Source organism: Phytophthora ramorum (genome assembly GCF_020800215.1).
Source record: "Phytophthora ramorum isolate Pr-102 chromosome Unknown Phyram_PR-102_s0017, whole genome shotgun sequence".
NCBI classification, from domain to species: Eukaryota; Oomycota; class Peronosporomycetes; order Peronosporales; family Peronosporaceae; genus Phytophthora; species Phytophthora ramorum.
The window spans coordinates 261,244-278,704 of record NW_027150663.1 but is presented as its reverse complement, the minus strand read 5'-3'; the positions used below and the strand labels follow the sequence as shown (position 1 = coordinate 278,704).

Below are 17,461 nucleotides of genomic sequence, written 5' to 3'. Positions count from 1 at the left end.
TATGGGACTTTCGAAGTAATTACGAATGAGATTCCTCAAGTAGTCAGATGGAGAAGATGGCCAAGCCGAAGTGCTCCTCGCGACGAGTTTCGCCGCCCAAGACCGACAACAACGCAGACCCAAGCGCGCCCTCTCCGCCCCCACAGCCGCCGGCAGCCACAGTGGGCGCCACACGCGGCTGGAGACCGACCCCAGGCGGCGGCCGACACGACGTGCGTCCTCTTCAGCCCCAGTCGGTCGCTGGCTGCTACTCAAGTACTGACTTGCTAGTATGTGCTTTAGTCCCCACTCTATGGTAGCCACCGCAAGCGCCCGCCGTCCTCCTCAGCTACTGCCACAATCCAGGAGCAGTACACAGCAGCCCCAGCGCCGCCACTTTCTCTGTCGCTGGCCGGGGACGCTAGTGCATCCGTCCAACCTCCAAGGACGCCACAGGGCAGGGCCACAAAACAGGACGCGGGACTGAGTGCTGCACAGCGTGTGCGGTTAGAGTTGTCGACGCACACGACCAGTCGAGCGGGCTCTGGCTCTCGAGCCAACAGCTCGGAGGACGTGTTCGCCTCCAGGTCGCCGGTTTTTGACGAGGACAAGAACGGACCCCGGTCGTGTCCGACGACGTTTAATGGCGACGGAGCGACTACGACGCGGTTTTCGCCCGGGAGAAGGCGGCGTGGTGGGGAGCTCATGGTGTCCAAACTGCTGCCCACTCGTGACAGTGTGAACAGCCTCCTGACGTATGTGCACGAGCTGCAAGTGTCGGAGGCGAGTTTGCGGAAGCAGTTTCTGTCCACGAAGCGTGACACGGAAGTAGAACTGCACCAGTCGGTATCGAAGGTGAACGAGCTGGAACGGGCCATGCAGGAGAGGGAACGAGACCGACAGCTTGACCACCAAAGGTTAGAAGAGAAAGATCGGCGTATCCGGGAACTTGCGGCCAAGTTGGAACAGGCAGAGGCGAGGCGAGCGAGTAGCAGTTCTGTTCGTGATAGCGTCTTTTCTGGTAACGGACTGCCACCTATCGCCGAAGAAGTTCATGCACGTGCAAAGTCACGGAAAATCGCCGCATCTCCACAAGCAACAAAAGTGCTGGAGCCCCCACCAGGAAAGGTTCCAGCTCTCACTTTGGATGCTCTGCACTTATCCACACAGGACGCCCCAGCTCCCCCTCTGCGTCCAAGCCACCTACAAAGAATCAATGATCAGTCGACACAATTCGAACTTGCATCGCCACGATCACCAAACCGGCCGCTTTGGGATCCATGGGCGTCGGGAGGTGCGACGCCTATGAAGAACCTTCCACCTGTATTCACGATGGGCTCAACGGGATTAGACCCAGTGGTTGCTTCTCCCTCGTCGACTGCTCAAACATCCATGGCCCACCCGACTGCGAACGCAGCAGAAGATTACGAGCTGAAATCAGTACTGATGTCTCCGCGCCGAGCACAAGGACAAATCGAAGTCTTTGAAAATGGCAATGCTCCTCAACATATTGGCCAGGATGCGTACACGCCATCTCCTCCCATCCAGCTGGAAAGTGCGTTGTTTGGGCCACAGTACACTGCACCATCGCCTAATGTGGATGTGATGCCTCCGTCATCATATCCGCAACAAGAAGACTTTCTTCGGCCAGGGTCACAAGATGCAAATTATAGTGCACACGATATTTCTTTCGTGGGATCACCATCAACAGCCAGCTCGGTGCTATCTGTTGCAAGATTGCCTCCGATAGAAGAGAGTCCATATGAACACCACGTGGAGAGAGGTTCACCCTCGCATGGAGACGCGAAGCATGCGAATGGGACGGAGTGGAATGGTCCCCAACACCAAGTTCAGACTCCTGAAGCCTCGTACCCATCACCACTAGCAACCAATATGGACAGCAATGAGGCCATTGCACCCCCTCCTTCTACTATTATTGCAGAAGGCCCAACTGCCTTGCCGGCGCAGGATCCGATTGAAAAAGCTCCGCCTCAAGTCGTAGCACCACCATACAATGGACGTGTGCCAAGCACCGAAGCCGATCAAGTGTCCAACCCTGATGCTTATAATGCCGCCGCTAACGTTGGCAGTGCTCCACCGGTAGGTACTTCTGTCCCCCCTCCCTCGACATCGGAAGCCCAGCCACCACCCTGCCCAGCCTCCGCTACTCAGAAAGACGCTAAGCCAGCACCAGCAGAACCAGTGACCTTGGAGGCATTGCTGGTAGACTTCTTCACTGAAGTGGACAAGAAGCGTCTGAAGATGGCGAAGGCGTATGGGAAGCGATATGCAGGACGTGAGAAGTGGTTGTTCGCTGAACTGACAAAGCGGTATGGTGCAGCAAAGGTGGGTGCGTTGAAGGCTCGATTCGAAAATGGCAGCACAGGAGGTGCACCGACCACCACTACCACTAGCAGCAGCAACGGTGATGCTGCTGCCGTCACTGACACTGACACTGACAACCACGCAACAAAGGCGCCTGAAACCTCGGACCACTCGAAGACTGGACGCCAGGGACACCCGCGGCATCCGCAGTTCTTTCACCCACCTGCGCCTGCTGCCAATGTGGATTTGAGTGCAGGCATGTCGTCTGTTCCTCCCCCACTTACGACCCCCCAAGCAAACGATGCTTCGGACTCGCAGACAGAAGGAGCTGAGGGCCCTCCAAGTCTGAGTGGAAATGCGTCCCCAGGTCGTGCTGCGCGTGTCTCGCCTCGTCAGCGTCGCTCTGGAGGAAACATCCCTCCTTACTCTGGACCTCCCCCATCGTTCCCACTCCCGCAAGAGGCTAATGAAGGTAATAATGTGGGGGCAGTTGCAGCTGGTACGCCTTTGACGAACGCTTCTCCTGCTCCGACCCAACGTGATGAGTCGATGAGTCAGCCTCCTCCACCTCCATCGGGAATGGACAACAACAATACTGCATCTTTGGGGCTTCGCCAGCGCCACAATTCGTCGGGACCAGGCGCTCCACGCCAGAAAAACACAGACGCCGAAGCTCCTGCTGTGACTCTAGAGGGTCTTCTGAAGGAGCTGTACAAGAAACACCAGCCTGACAAGTTGAAAAATGCGCCGATCGTCGCGAAACAATACGCGGGCAAGGAGCGCGAGCTTGTTGGTTTGCTGAAGGGGAAGTACGGCGCGCTGAGCGTCAAGCGGCTGGAGGAAAACGTAGAGGTCCTGGAGCGCGCTCACCGTGCTCGCACGGGCGGCAAGAGCAGTGGCAAGAAGCGAGGCTGCTTTGTCCGCACGATTTCGCTGGTGTTTTGGCTGTCGGTGCTACTGTACTTTTCGTTCGGCGCTGTTTTCGTCAGCTTTGTGGTTCTGGACGCTTGGGGGTGTCGGAGTGATGAACAGGAGGCCGAATCTTCTGAAGAATGCCTCCCATTGAAGAAGGAACTGGAGACGTTCACGTACGAGCATGTGGGTGACTACGTGAGTCAGTCTCACCCTGATGCTTGCTTTTGCTTGGAGTGGAAGGCTCGCGAAACTGCTCTGTTCACGAATCTTTCGGGTGATGACTTTGTCAACTTGGCGAGACTGGTGCCGTTTTCGCCTGAATCGTATGGCGATCCGTGGATTGCGACTGTGAAGGAACAGGTTCCATCTCAGGAGTTCTACGATAGCTACGCAAAGCCTGTGGTGGACCTGTCACTGGATGTTGGTTTCTTTGTATGGTCATCTGCTCTCGAGCTAGCAGGGTACGCCGATGTTTCTGAGGAGAAGTCGCCGGTGGTATTGAAAGCGGTGGAAAATGAAACGTTTGATGTCCTTTTGCTCGATGAAGAAAGCGACAGCGATGTGCTAACGGGTTCGCAAGAACGAGCTGCGGAGGAGGAGGAAAATGAGAGTTTCCTGAGCGAAATGAATGTTGATGAGCTGCTGAACCAGGACACGGATGCCAAAGCAGATGCTGTTGTGGACGCGCCCGAGCAAGCCCTAGTCGAAGAGGAAAGTGAGAAGCTTGCTGACGAAGTGGAGATTGAAGAGGTTGACGCTGCAACACAGGACGGTGCATCGGTAGCGGAGAATGACGAAGATGCCGTCGTCCTAGTTGAGGTGGAAGAGGCAACCCCTACTGAAGACAGCAACTCTGCTTCGTCCGAAATCAAGAACGAGGAGCACGCTACGCTTGATGAATCGGTTGAGGGCGTCCTGCCGGTCGATGAGTCCGAGTCGGTTGAGGTCAGCGAGGATGATTCTGCTGTTCTCAAAGAGACTGACACTGAAACAAAGGAGGTTTTGTTCGAGGACGACTCGGTGAGCTTCCCAGTTGAAGATGTTGAGTCCGTGGGCGACGAAAACGACGGACCCACTTCTTCTCCCGAAGACGTAACGGAGACCCCGGATGCGGATAACTCAGTTGATGTTACAGATGAAGTTCCGGGACAGGTGGAGGAAGAAGACGCCGAAAAGGTAGCCGCTTCTATTGAAGAGGAGAGCGACGTGGAATCGGAGGAAGTCGTCGAGGTGGAAGTGCGTCAGGAGGGATTAGATTTGACGTACCCGGAGACAGAGGCAGATGCCGATGCGACGGAGGTGCAGGAGACTGACGTTGTTGAGGTTCCTTCCTTGGCCTCGGATGAAGATTTGGAGTCTACGCTGAGCGGTGACGGCGAAGTTTCTGCTCCTTCTAGCGAGGTAGTTGAGACGGATACAGTGAGCTCCGAGCTGGAGGTTGACGATCTAGCCATGGACGCTCTGGAGGAGGATTCGGAATCTGAGGTGAATGTTGCCGAAGAGGATTCGACAACGTTCGTCGACGCTGACGCTGACACTGACGCTGAAACGGTGGAGTCAGAATCAGATGTGGGCGCTTCAATTGTAGTGCCAGAGGAGGAGGATGTTGACGAGTCGGAGGCCTCGCTTGAAGAAAACACGGTGAGCGAGGAATCTGAATCTGTGGAGGAAGAAGTTGATAGTGCTGCATCGACCCCAACTGAATTTGAAGTGGAGGTGCTGGAAACCGAGTCGGAGGAGGTGTCTGCTGGATTGGTCAGCCAAGAGCCCGATGCTGAGGTAAGCGAGCTTGAAGCGGATATCTCGAGCGAAGCTGAGGCGGAGAAGGAAGCACTGTCTGAGGCTGAGGAGACACTGGCTGAAGATAATCATACCGATGAATTGGACGAAGAATCTATCACGATGGAAGACGAGATTGAGTTGACTTTCAGCTCGAGCGCTGATGTTGAGGAGCTTCTGCCAGGGGAAAGTGCCGTAAATGAGGAAGCTGTGGTAAGCGAGAAGGACAGCGACGATGAAGAAGAAGAGTCATCCACTGACGCTGAAGTGCCAGGAGACGACGATGATAGCTCGGCACTTGCTGCTGAGATTGAAGCAGAGATTCCCGATTTGGAGCTGGAGGAAGAGGTTGCCAGTGTGCCAAGCGAGCAAGTACAAGAGCAGACAGGAGACGCCGAAATCGAAGCGCTCGAGCTGGAGGAGGAGAGCGCCGAAAAAGCGGCGGCTGCTCTATTTGAGGCCAATGCGGTTGAAACAAAGGACGATGGGGCAGAAGCTGAAGCCGATGATTTGGATGCTCACGCGGAAGCGCTTGAGCTGGAGGAGGAGAGCGCCGAAGACGCGGTGACTACTCCTGTCGATGTTGAGGCGGTTGAAGCGAAGGACGAGGAAGCAGAAACAGAAGCAAGTGAATTGGCTGCTCCTTCGGATGCCAAAGTAGAGAGCCTAGAAGATGGTGTAGAGGAAGATGGAGCAGAACAGCCTGAGTCTGAGTCTGAAGATGGCGTGAGCGTTGAGCTGGTCGAGGAATCTGTGGCGACCGAAGTCACGGAAGTGTCGGATGATGTGGGTGTCATTACCACTGAACCAGACGAGCACGTTGAGGGCCCTGAGACGACTGATGCCCCCTCAACTGATCGTGAAGCTGCTGATGAGGAGACTATCGTGGTCGACGATGAGTTGACCAATGAGGCTGAGCAAGAGACCAACGAGATCGAGGAGGAGACTAACGAGGCCGAGGGATTAACTTACGGTGCTGTTGTTGACGAAGATTCGAGGGTTGCCGAGACCGAGGAAACTCTGGCGGCTAGCGATGAAACAGCTCCGGTGGCCGATGAGGAAGCAGAGTCCAACGTGGAAGAGGTCCCAGCGGCTGACGATGGCGTAGAATATGCGGAGAAAGCATCGAACGCTGATGGCGAGTCAGGAGTTGTCGAGGACGAGACCACGGAGCCACAGCAGGTGGCCGGTGAGGTGCCACCTCCTGAAGAGATGGAAAGTGGCGGCCTCGCATCTGCTGTCAACGAGGTTCTTGCGCGGCTGGTGGAGCCCTTTGAAGCGGCCAAGACGGCTATGCCGACGGAAGCTGAGCACGTAGTAGACGAGCTCTAAAAGTGTTGGATCGTGTCCGGTTAGAAGAACCAAATGAACAAGTTAGAACTAGCAACTCTGCAGTGCACACGGTGAAAGTACTGAGCTGGGCGGAACTGGCATTGCGTTCAGAATAGTGACGCAGTCATTATTATGAATGCAATCCGTAGTGAACACCGTACTTAAGCGCGACATATATGGGACTTTCGAAGTAATTACGAATGAGATTCCTCAAGTAGTCAGATGGAGAAGATGGCCAAGCCGAAGTGCTCCTCGCGACGAGTTTCGCCGCCCAAGACCGACAACAACGCAGACCCAAGCGCGCCCTCTCCGCCCCCACAGCCGCCGGCAGCCACAGTGGGCGCCACACGCGGCTGGAGACCGACCCCAGGCGGCGGCCGACACGACGTGCGTCCTCTTCAGCCCCAGTCGGTCGCTGGCTGCTACTCAAGTACTGACTTGCTAGTATGTGCTTTAGTCCCCACTCTATGGTAGCCACCGCAAGCGCCCGCCGTCCTCCTCAGCTACTGCCACAATCCAGGAGCAGTACACAGCAGCCCCAGCGCCGCCACTTTCTCTGTCGCTGGCCGGGGACGCTAGTGCATCCGTCCAACCTCCAAGGACGCCACAGGGCAGGGCCACAAAACAGGACGCGGGACTGAGTGCTGCACAGCGTGTGCGGTTAGAGTTGTCGACGCACACGACCAGTCGAGCGGGCTCTGGCTCTCGAGCCAACAGCTCGGAGGACGTGTTCGCCTCCAGGTCGCCGGTTTTTGACGAGGACAAGAACGGACCCCGGTCGTGTCCGACGACGTTTAATGGCGACGGAGCGACTACGACGCGGTTTTCGCCCGGGAGAAGGCGGCGTGGTGGGGAGCTCATGGTGTCCAAACTGCTGCCCACTCGTGACAGTGTGAACAGCCTCCTGACGTATGTGCACGAGCTGCAAGTGTCGGAGGCGAGTTTGCGGAAGCAGTTTCTGTCCACGAAGCGTGACACGGAAGTAGAACTGCACCAGTCGGTATCGAAGGTGAACGAGCTGGAACGGGCCATGCAGGAGAGGGAACGAGACCGACAGCTTGACCACCAAAGGTTAGAAGAGAAAGATCGGCGTATCCGGGAACTTGCGGCCAAGTTGGAACAGGCAGAGGCGAGGCGAGCGAGTAGCAGTTCTGTTCGTGATAGCGTCTTTTCTGGTAACGGACTGCCACCTATCGCCGAAGAAGTTCATGCACGTGCAAAGTCACGGAAAATCGCCGCATCTCCACAAGCAACAAAAGTGCTGGAGCCCCCACCAGGAAAGGTTCCAGCTCTCACTTTGGATGCTCTGCACTTATCCACACAGGACGCCCCAGCTCCCCCTCTGCGTCCAAGCCACCTACAAAGAATCAATGATCAGTCGACACAATTCGAACTTGCATCGCCACGATCACCAAACCGGCCGCTTTGGGATCCATGGGCGTCGGGAGGTGCGACGCCTATGAAGAACCTTCCACCTGTATTCACGATGGGCTCAACGGGATTAGACCCAGTGGTTGCTTCTCCCTCGTCGACTGCTCAAACATCCATGGCCCACCCGACTGCGAACGCAGCAGAAGATTACGAGCTGAAATCAGTACTGATGTCTCCGCGCCGAGCACAAGGACAAATCGAAGTCTTTGAAAATGGCAATGCTCCTCAACATATTGGCCAGGATGCGTACACGCCATCTCCTCCCATCCAGCTGGAAAGTGCGTTGTTTGGGCCACAGTACACTGCACCATCGCCTAATGTGGATGTGATGCCTCCGTCATCATATCCGCAACAAGAAGACTTTCTTCGGCCAGGGTCACAAGATGCAAATTATAGTGCACACGATATTTCTTTCGTGGGATCACCATCAACAGCCAGCTCGGTGCTATCTGTTGCAAGATTGCCTCCGATAGAAGAGAGTCCATATGAACACCACGTGGAGAGAGGTTCACCCTCGCATGGAGACGCGAAGCATGCGAATGGGACGGAGTGGAATGGTCCCCAACACCAAGTTCAGACTCCTGAAGCCTCGTACCCATCACCACTAGCAACCAATATGGACAGCAATGAGGCCATTGCACCCCCTCCTTCTACTATTATTGCAGAAGGCCCAACTGCCTTGCCGGCGCAGGATCCGATTGAAAAAGCTCCGCCTCAAGTCGTAGCACCACCATACAATGGACGTGTGCCAAGCACCGAAGCCGATCAAGTGTCCAACCCTGATGCTTATAATGCCGCCGCTAACGTTGGCAGTGCTCCACCGGTAGGTACTTCTGTCCCCCCTCCCTCGACATCGGAAGCCCAGCCACCACCCTGCCCAGCCTCCGCTACTCAGAAAGACGCTAAGCCAGCACCAGCAGAACCAGTGACCTTGGAGGCATTGCTGGTAGACTTCTTCACTGAAGTGGACAAGAAGCGTCTGAAGATGGCGAAGGCGTATGGGAAGCGATATGCAGGACGTGAGAAGTGGTTGTTCGCTGAACTGACAAAGCGGTATGGTGCAGCAAAGGTGGGTGCGTTGAAGGCTCGATTCGAAAATGGCAGCACAGGAGGTGCACCGACCACCACTACCACTAGCAGCAGCAACGGTGATGCTGCTGCCGTCACTGACACTGACACTGACAACCACGCAACAAAGGCGCCTGAAACCTCGGACCACTCGAAGACTGGACGCCAGGGACACCCGCGGCATCCGCAGTTCTTTCACCCACCTGCGCCTGCTGCCAATGTGGATTTGAGTGCAGGCATGTCGTCTGTTCCTCCCCCACTTACGACCCCCCAAGCAAACGATGCTTCGGACTCGCAGACAGAAGGAGCTGAGGGCCCTCCAAGTCTGAGTGGAAATGCGTCCCCAGGTCGTGCTGCGCGTGTCTCGCCTCGTCAGCGTCGCTCTGGAGGAAACATCCCTCCTTACTCTGGACCTCCCCCATCGTTCCCACTCCCGCAAGAGGCTAATGAAGGTAATAATGTGGGGGCAGTTGCAGCTGGTACGCCTTTGACGAACGCTTCTCCTGCTCCGACCCAACGTGATGAGTCGATGAGTCAGCCTCCTCCACCTCCATCGGGAATGGACAACAACAATACTGCATCTTTGGGGCTTCGCCAGCGCCACAATTCGTCGGGACCAGGCGCTCCACGCCAGAAAAACACAGACGCCGAAGCTCCTGCTGTGACTCTAGAGGGTCTTCTGAAGGAGCTGTACAAGAAACACCAGCCTGACAAGTTGAAAAATGCGCCGATCGTCGCGAAACAATACGCGGGCAAGGAGCGCGAGCTTGTTGGTTTGCTGAAGGGGAAGTACGGCGCGCTGAGCGTCAAGCGGCTGGAGGAAAACGTAGAGGTCCTGGAGCGCGCTCACCGTGCTCGCACGGGCGGCAAGAGCAGTGGCAAGAAGCGAGGCTGCTTTGTCCGCACGATTTCGCTGGTGTTTTGGCTGTCGGTGCTACTGTACTTTTCGTTCGGCGCTGTTTTCGTCAGCTTTGTGGTTCTGGACGCTTGGGGGTGTCGGAGTGATGAACAGGAGGCCGAATCTTCTGAAGAATGCCTCCCATTGAAGAAGGAACTGGAGACGTTCACGTACGAGCATGTGGGTGACTACGTGAGTCAGTCTCACCCTGATGCTTGCTTTTGCTTGGAGTGGAAGGCTCGCGAAACTGCTCTGTTCACGAATCTTTCGGGTGATGACTTTGTCAACTTGGCGAGACTGGTGCCGTTTTCGCCTGAATCGTATGGCGATCCGTGGATTGCGACTGTGAAGGAACAGGTTCCATCTCAGGAGTTCTACGATAGCTACGCAAAGCCTGTGGTGGACCTGTCACTGGATGTTGGTTTCTTTGTATGGTCATCTGCTCTCGAGCTAGCAGGGTACGCCGATGTTTCTGAGGAGAAGTCGCCGGTGGTATTGAAAGCGGTGGAAAATGAAACGTTTGATGTCCTTTTGCTCGATGAAGAAAGCGACAGCGATGTGCTAACGGGTTCGCAAGAACGAGCTGCGGAGGAGGAGGAAAATGAGAGTTTCCTGAGCGAAATGAATGTTGATGAGCTGCTGAACCAGGACACGGATGCCAAAGCAGATGCTGTTGTGGACGCGCCCGAGCAAGCCCTAGTCGAAGAGGAAAGTGAGAAGCTTGCTGACGAAGTGGAGATTGAAGAGGTTGACGCTGCAACACAGGACGGTGCATCGGTAGCGGAGAATGACGAAGATGCCGTCGTCCTAGTTGAGGTGGAAGAGGCAACCCCTACTGAAGACAGCAACTCTGCTTCGTCCGAAATCAAGAACGAGGAGCACGCTACGCTTGATGAATCGGTTGAGGGCGTCCTGCCGGTCGATGAGTCCGAGTCGGTTGAGGTCAGCGAGGATGATTCTGCTGTTCTCAAAGAGACTGACACTGAAACAAAGGAGGTTTTGTTCGAGGACGACTCGGTGAGCTTCCCAGTTGAAGATGTTGAGTCCGTGGGCGACGAAAACGACGGACCCACTTCTTCTCCCGAAGACGTAACGGAGACCCCGGATGCGGATAACTCAGTTGATGTTACAGATGAAGTTCCGGGACAGGTGGAGGAAGAAGACGCCGAAAAGGTAGCCGCTTCTATTGAAGAGGAGAGCGACGTGGAATCGGAGGAAGTCGTCGAGGTGGAAGTGCGTCAGGAGGGATTAGATTTGACGTACCCGGAGACAGAGGCAGATGCCGATGCGACGGAGGTGCAGGAGACTGACGTTGTTGAGGTTCCTTCCTTGGCCTCGGATGAAGATTTGGAGTCTACGCTGAGCGGTGACGGCGAAGTTTCTGCTCCTTCTAGCGAGGTAGTTGAGACGGATACAGTGAGCTCCGAGCTGGAGGTTGACGATCTAGCCATGGACGCTCTGGAGGAGGATTCGGAATCTGAGGTGAATGTTGCCGAAGAGGATTCGACAACGTTCGTCGACGCTGACGCTGACACTGACGCTGAAACGGTGGAGTCAGAATCAGATGTGGGCGCTTCAATTGTAGTGCCAGAGGAGGAGGATGTTGACGAGTCGGAGGCCTCGCTTGAAGAAAACACGGTGAGCGAGGAATCTGAATCTGTGGAGGAAGAAGTTGATAGTGCTGCATCGACCCCAACTGAATTTGAAGTGGAGGTGCTGGAAACCGAGTCGGAGGAGGTGTCTGCTGGATTGGTCAGCCAAGAGCCCGATGCTGAGGTAAGCGAGCTTGAAGCGGATATCTCGAGCGAAGCTGAGGCGGAGAAGGAAGCACTGTCTGAGGCTGAGGAGACACTGGCTGAAGATAATCATACCGATGAATTGGACGAAGAATCTATCACGATGGAAGACGAGATTGAGTTGACTTTCAGCTCGAGCGCTGATGTTGAGGAGCTTCTGCCAGGGGAAAGTGCCGTAAATGAGGAAGCTGTGGTAAGCGAGAAGGACAGCGACGATGAAGAAGAAGAGTCATCCACTGACGCTGAAGTGCCAGGAGACGACGATGATAGCTCGGCACTTGCTGCTGAGATTGAAGCAGATATTCCCGATTTGGAGCTGGAGGAAGAGGTTGCCAGTGTGCCAAGCGAGCAAGTACAAGAGCAGGCAGGAGACGCCGAAATCGAAGCGCTCGAGCTGGAGGAGGAGAGCGCCGAAAAAGCGGCGGCTGCTCTATTTGAGGCCAATGCGGTTGAAACAAAGGACGATGGGGCAGAAGCTGAAGCCGATGATTTGGATGCTCACGCGGAAGCGCTTGAGCTGGAGGAGGAAAGCGCCGAAGACGCGGTGACTACTCCTGTCGATGTTGAGGCGGTTGAAGCGAAGGACGAGGAAGCAGAAACAGAAGCAAGTGAATTGGCTGCTCCTTCGGATGCCAAAGTAGAGAGCCTAGAAGATGGTGTAGAGGAAGATGGAGCAGAACAGCCTGAGTCTGAGTCTGAAGATGGCGTGAGCGTTGAGCTGGTCGAGGAATCTGTGGCGACCGAAGTCACGGAAGTGTCGGATGATGTGGGTGTCATTACCACTGAACCAGACGAGCACGTTGTGGACTCTGGGACGATTGATGCTCCTTCGGCTGAAGGTGAAGACAATACTCTGGTTGTTGCTAAGGATGCTCGAGCAGTCGTTCAAATACCTAACGAAGTCGAACGAGTTGATGGCTTGGACGCTTCGAAGGTTGTTGCAGATGCAGTGGAAACAGAGAAAGGTAGCGTCCAAGTTTCTGCTGAAGCAAGCTTTAGCGTGGTGACTGTGGATGACTTGGAGGCAGATGCTGGAGAGTTGATTGCCTCTGCTGATATTGAGGCTGATGCTGAGGAGGAGGACGAAGAAGAGATCACCTTCATGGAAGATCTCGAGGACCCCGAGAAGGTGCTTCGAATGGCGGAGCAAGCTGCGGCTACAGCTGCTGGGTTATGAGACCACATGAAAACGGCGTGCCTCGCACCCGTGAGGGGTGAGTAAGAACTTCACATCGCTGTCTGCAGCGGTTGTGATTTATTGACCATGGATTGCTCGTGGAGCATATCCATACAGGTAGGAACAGCGTTCCTTGTAACAAGAAATAATCTTCAACTTTCACTCTAGGAGTTTGTTAGTCCATCCATTTCTTTCCTTCTTTCGTTTCCTGGGCTTGGTGTGGGGATGTACAACATCCACTACATATCCAGAAGCAGGCGGCGCGGGTCACTGATGGCCTCGGCGATGCTCTTCAGCACCGTCACGCCTTCTCGTCCATCGATGATGCGGTGGTCGTAGGTTAACGAAAGGAACATCATGGGGCGCGGCACCACCTTGCCCGCGTGCACCGTCGGACGCATCTTCACGCCGTGCACGCCCAGCACAGCCGACTGCGGCGCCGACAGCATTGACGTGCTCAAGAGCGCTCCGTTCACGCCGCTGTTCGACACCGTGAAGGTACCGCCCGCCAGGTCCTCCAGCGCCAGCGTGCCATCACGCGCCTGCTGGCCGAGCGTAGTCAACTGCTTCTCGATGTCCACCACGCTCAGCTTCTCAACGTTACGGACGACAGGCATCACCACACTACATTCGAGATGCAACGAAATGTGTTATCAAGATCATTCTCATCCAGTAAACCACTCGATCACTTACCCACGCTCAGAGGCCACCGCCACATTGATGTCCACGAAATCGTTGTAGACGATCTCCTTGGCGTCCATGTCAACGACTGTAGATGATGAAATAGCAATAACAGCAAGTCAGCAACAGCATACTCACCGACAACTAAAAGCGTTGCACTTACAGGAATTAGCCGCCGGAATACGCTGAAGCGCCTGGGCACTGGCCTTAAGGAATGACGACATGATGCCGAGCTTCACACCGTGGGCCTTCTCAAAGTTCTCGCCCAGCTCATCACGGAGAGCGATCAGGTTGCCCAGGTCGCACTCCTGGAAGGTGGATAGCATGGCCGCGGTGTTCTGCGTGTCCTTGAGTCGATGCGACGCACGGATCTTCAGAGCGCTCATCTGAACGCGAGTCTCGTTGCGGTTGTATCGGCCCGTGTCAGGCGCCGACGGAGGAGCAGTCGGAGCAGCGGTCGAAGGCTTCGGCGGCGAAACCGGGGCAGTGTCAGCAGCAGGTGCAGGAGTTGAGGCCGAAGTAGGTGCCGAGACAGCAGCCTCAGCAGGGGCAGGAGCCGCCTTGTCGATCACAAAGAGAGGCGAGCCCACTTCCACAACGTCCTCAAGCTTCGCCAGCACGCTCGTCAACTTTCCAGACACGGGTGCGTTGACATCCACGCTGACCTAGCGAAATCGTAAGCAACAGAGTCAGTCAAGGAAGGCAAAACTCCAGCACCGACTCAAGAGCGTGCAACAAACGCACCTTGTCGGTCTCCACAATGAGCACAGCCTCGTCAGCGCGCACGTAGTCGCCAATGTCTACGCAGGACAAGACAGGAAACATTAGAAGACTCGACGATTCAGTAGTCGATCTGCAGAAAAGGTTACAACTCACTCTTGAGAATGGTCACAATCGTGCCCTCCGAAATGGAATCGCCCATGGACGGCACGTTGATGGTCTCCAGGTCCTCACCAGCAGGTGCCGCTTCCTTAACCGGAGCACCAGCAGTGGGGGCCGCGGCCGTTGAGGTGCTACCAGCCGCCTGCTTCGTCACGCTGAAGAGCGGGGCGCCCACCAGCACGTTCTCGTCGATCTGGGCCAGCTGCGCCTCCAACACGCCCGAGAACGGCGCCCGCACATCCACGCTGACCTTGTCAGTCTCCAGGACCACGACCACTTCGTCCTCGCCCACGAAGTCACCGGGGGCTGCCACCACACAACCAATTCACGATCCTCTTGTCAGCACTAACTGCACCTCCTTCTGTACTTGAGCCCCCGTACCTTTCAGCCACTCGACCACTGTACCCTCTGAGATGGAGTCGCCCATGGACGGCACCGGTACCGCCTCCGCAGCAGCTACAGCATCAGAGTCAAAGCACGCGCAACACGTCGTTAATTTGTCTGCTCAGTCGGCAGAAGAGCTGTCCGCCAGTCAGAATTCGCACCGGAGGAGAACGCGCGAGTCATCAGCGACGTCTGCGAGCGTAGGAAGCTGCACATACAACCAGAGAGTTGGTCACTACTACGTACATCAGGGCTGCAGTCCTGGGAGTCTAAACGCACCTGCGCTGCTGCTGCTGCTGAGCAACGGAGAAGGCGCGCGTCTGGCGGAGGGCGACCAGGGACACTTGCGAGCGCGCGGCTCTGGCGGCCTGGCGACTGGCGAGGCGGCTGCCGCTCGCGCGCACGCTGCGCACTACTGCTTGGAAGCTCATGACTGTCGCTGTCTCTGCTGGGCCGCACGATCGACTATGTTAAACCCTGAGACCGAGCTGCGACCGCCGCAAAAGTGTCGCCACACCACTCGCACACAAGTTGAACTTCGTTCAATGTGATTGGACGACGAAAGGGCATCTTCCTACTACCGTGGTTGGCGAGGTAAGTACGAAGGTGCGCAGCTAATGAAACCAGATCAGGCACAAGTTCGTTGCCGCGACTAAATCCTGGGTTGCTCGTCACCCCGAAGAAGGCCGGAGGCATTGGGCTGGTGTCACTACCGGTAACGATCAAGACACAACGCACCGAACACACGTTGCAGTGGCTCATTCAACGAGCACATAAATACTTTGCGGCATGGAGGCGATGGGCGTAGGATACCGGGGTTTGGCTGATCAAACAAAACTCAGAATCTCGCCTCGTCAACGCAGAAATCGACAGGAGCCCCAATCCAAACAGAAGCCAGGAGAGAGTCTAACCCAAGACTTAGGACAACTACTGGCCCACTGAAGCCCACCAAGAAGCCGGAACCAAATTGGGTTCAAGAACACTATGAAACCCGTCTTGAGGGAGTAAGTAGCTGGTGGGAGGAAGACGAATGGGTGTTATCCTACCGCAACCCCTTCCCAATCAAGGCACACCACCAAGACGGACATCCAGCAGAAATCACATCGTTCTGGGAGAAGTCTCGATGGAGTTAGAATCTTGGATCCGCGATTTGATGTTGACTAGCTCCAAGTACGACAGTATAGAAGATTGCGCCATAGCGACCTCAGCGAACCGGGCCAGACGAATTTGTTCTATCACCCCGAACAGATAGCAAGCAACACACGGACGCAAAATTACGAAGGTGGGCAACAGTCATTCTGTTAGCAGGCCCAACAATCCCTATTGGGGAGGAATTGACGGCGACGCCATCGCGCCACATACGGCATCCCCCACACAACTACGACTGGCGAGTCGTAACACCAGGGAAAATAACAGGCACCAGTCGAGATGAAAACAGGAATTTGACAGGGACAGAACAGCTACGTCAAGCAGCAGGTGGTCTCCACTGGTATTTCCTCGGTGAACACCCGACCCTTCAAACAGAATCGGACGGAGAGCACGATCGATGGACTGCTCGGTTGAATAAGGAAGGTGCGGTATTTCAAGCCCACCCAGATCTCCATCGCTTTCCACGGAAGATACCAGCTACGACCACCAATGGGCATCTACGGAAGGCCAGGCATTTCGGGAACCATCCCGATCAGTTACCGACAACACCTATCCTGGCTCAGGGCCTATCAGCGATCTTGCACATAACTAACTTGTAAATAGTCCGACTGAACCTCTCTCTCACAAGTTCATTGCCCGCCAAGACTACGGCATCCTGAAGACGACGCAGCTCATTATCAAAATCAGACACGGCACCTCCGCGTAAAGTCGGTAAGTTATCACCCGAGCCGGCATCTGTGAAGACTGCACTATGACAGACAAACATCGACAGCAGTACACTGTCCGATTCAGTAGCTACCCAGCTCAAGCCTATGCTGACACTATAGCTGTCAACAACACCAGTCAATCGCAAACAGCAACGGGCACAATCGTCGCTCCAGCAACCACAAGAATAACAGCCAGGCAGGAACCTGTGGCGCGTAGAGAGATTACAGAACGTCTCAGCGCGATTTCCGCACTCCCGCGTCAGCACAACCTCATCCGCCACAGCGAATTGTCGACCAGCCTATGATCCCTGTTTCCAGCCTTCAACTCCAATTATGAGCTTACGTGAGGCTCAAACATAACCTACGTCGGACACCAGCATCTTCCAGGTTTCATCTCCCCAGTAGCGGATAGTCAGAGTCACTACCGTTCAGCTCAAACCTTTGCCAGCAACAACCTTCACAATGCAGATCAAGAATATGTATCGTTGCATGAACAACTCGGTGAACACCCGCAGTCAACAGAATAATGGCCATCAGCCAATACGACACAAGTATCTTACAAGCAGTCCCAAGACGCCCAAGTGCAAACACGCATCAATTTCGCGACTTCAGTCTCAATTCGGGGCTAAGACTCGCCACCAAGGGCCCCAATCACAGCACGATCAGGTCCCGCGCATGCCTCACAGCACAGTAATTCAAAGAGCGACCCGTGTGCAGTAATAACTCAATCGAGAAAAGGACGGCCAGGCCATTCACTCCAGCTACTAAGTCAACTACTATCAGCTAAGGCCTTACTTCACGCGCCATTCGCCACGGCTGGCAATAGCGACAACCATCTCGCGTCGAGACGCCTTCTGCATTTCATGCTTACTATTATAGTACGACACATTTGGCAACATGAAATGAAGGGCCCTCACATTCGATTATAAGCCGTCACCTCATGGGGCCAGTCTCTCGG

The 17,461-nt window shown here is 55.3% G+C and overlaps 3 protein-coding genes across 3 annotated transcripts; 2 read left to right on the top strand and 1 right to left on the bottom strand.

Moving 5' to 3' along the window:
- Positions 1-47: 47 nt before the first annotated feature.
- KRP23_13222 (uncharacterized protein) lies at positions 48-6,330 on the top strand (the record flags this gene model as incomplete). The annotated part of the gene is made up of 2 exons (XM_067883905.1): positions 48-212; positions 283-6,330. 2 exons carry the CDS (start codon positions 48-50, stop codon positions 6,328-6,330), a joined length of 6,213 nt encoding a protein of 2,070 aa, XP_067738541.1.
- A 222-nt stretch (positions 6,331-6,552) lies between these two features.
- Positions 6,553-12,700, top strand: KRP23_13221 (uncharacterized protein; the record flags this gene model as incomplete). The annotated part of the gene is made up of 2 exons (XM_067883904.1): positions 6,553-6,717; positions 6,788-12,700. The coding sequence occupies 2 exons, from the start codon at positions 6,553-6,555 to the stop codon at positions 12,698-12,700; spliced, it is 6,078 nt and encodes a 2,025-aa protein (XP_067738540.1).
- A 239-nt stretch (positions 12,701-12,939) lies between these two features.
- KRP23_13220 (Dihydrolipoyllysine-residue succinyltransferase component of 2-oxoglutarate dehydrogenase complex, mitochondrial) lies at positions 12,940-15,078 on the bottom strand (the record flags this gene model as incomplete). The annotated part of the gene is made up of 8 exons (XM_067883903.1): positions 12,940-13,324; positions 13,394-13,469; positions 13,545-14,046; positions 14,126-14,181; positions 14,258-14,569; positions 14,645-14,719; positions 14,809-14,855; positions 14,927-15,078. The coding sequence occupies 8 exons, from the start codon at positions 15,076-15,078 to the stop codon at positions 12,940-12,942; spliced, it is 1,605 nt and encodes a 534-aa protein (XP_067738539.1).
- Between the last annotated feature and the right edge of the window lie 2,383 nt (positions 15,079-17,461).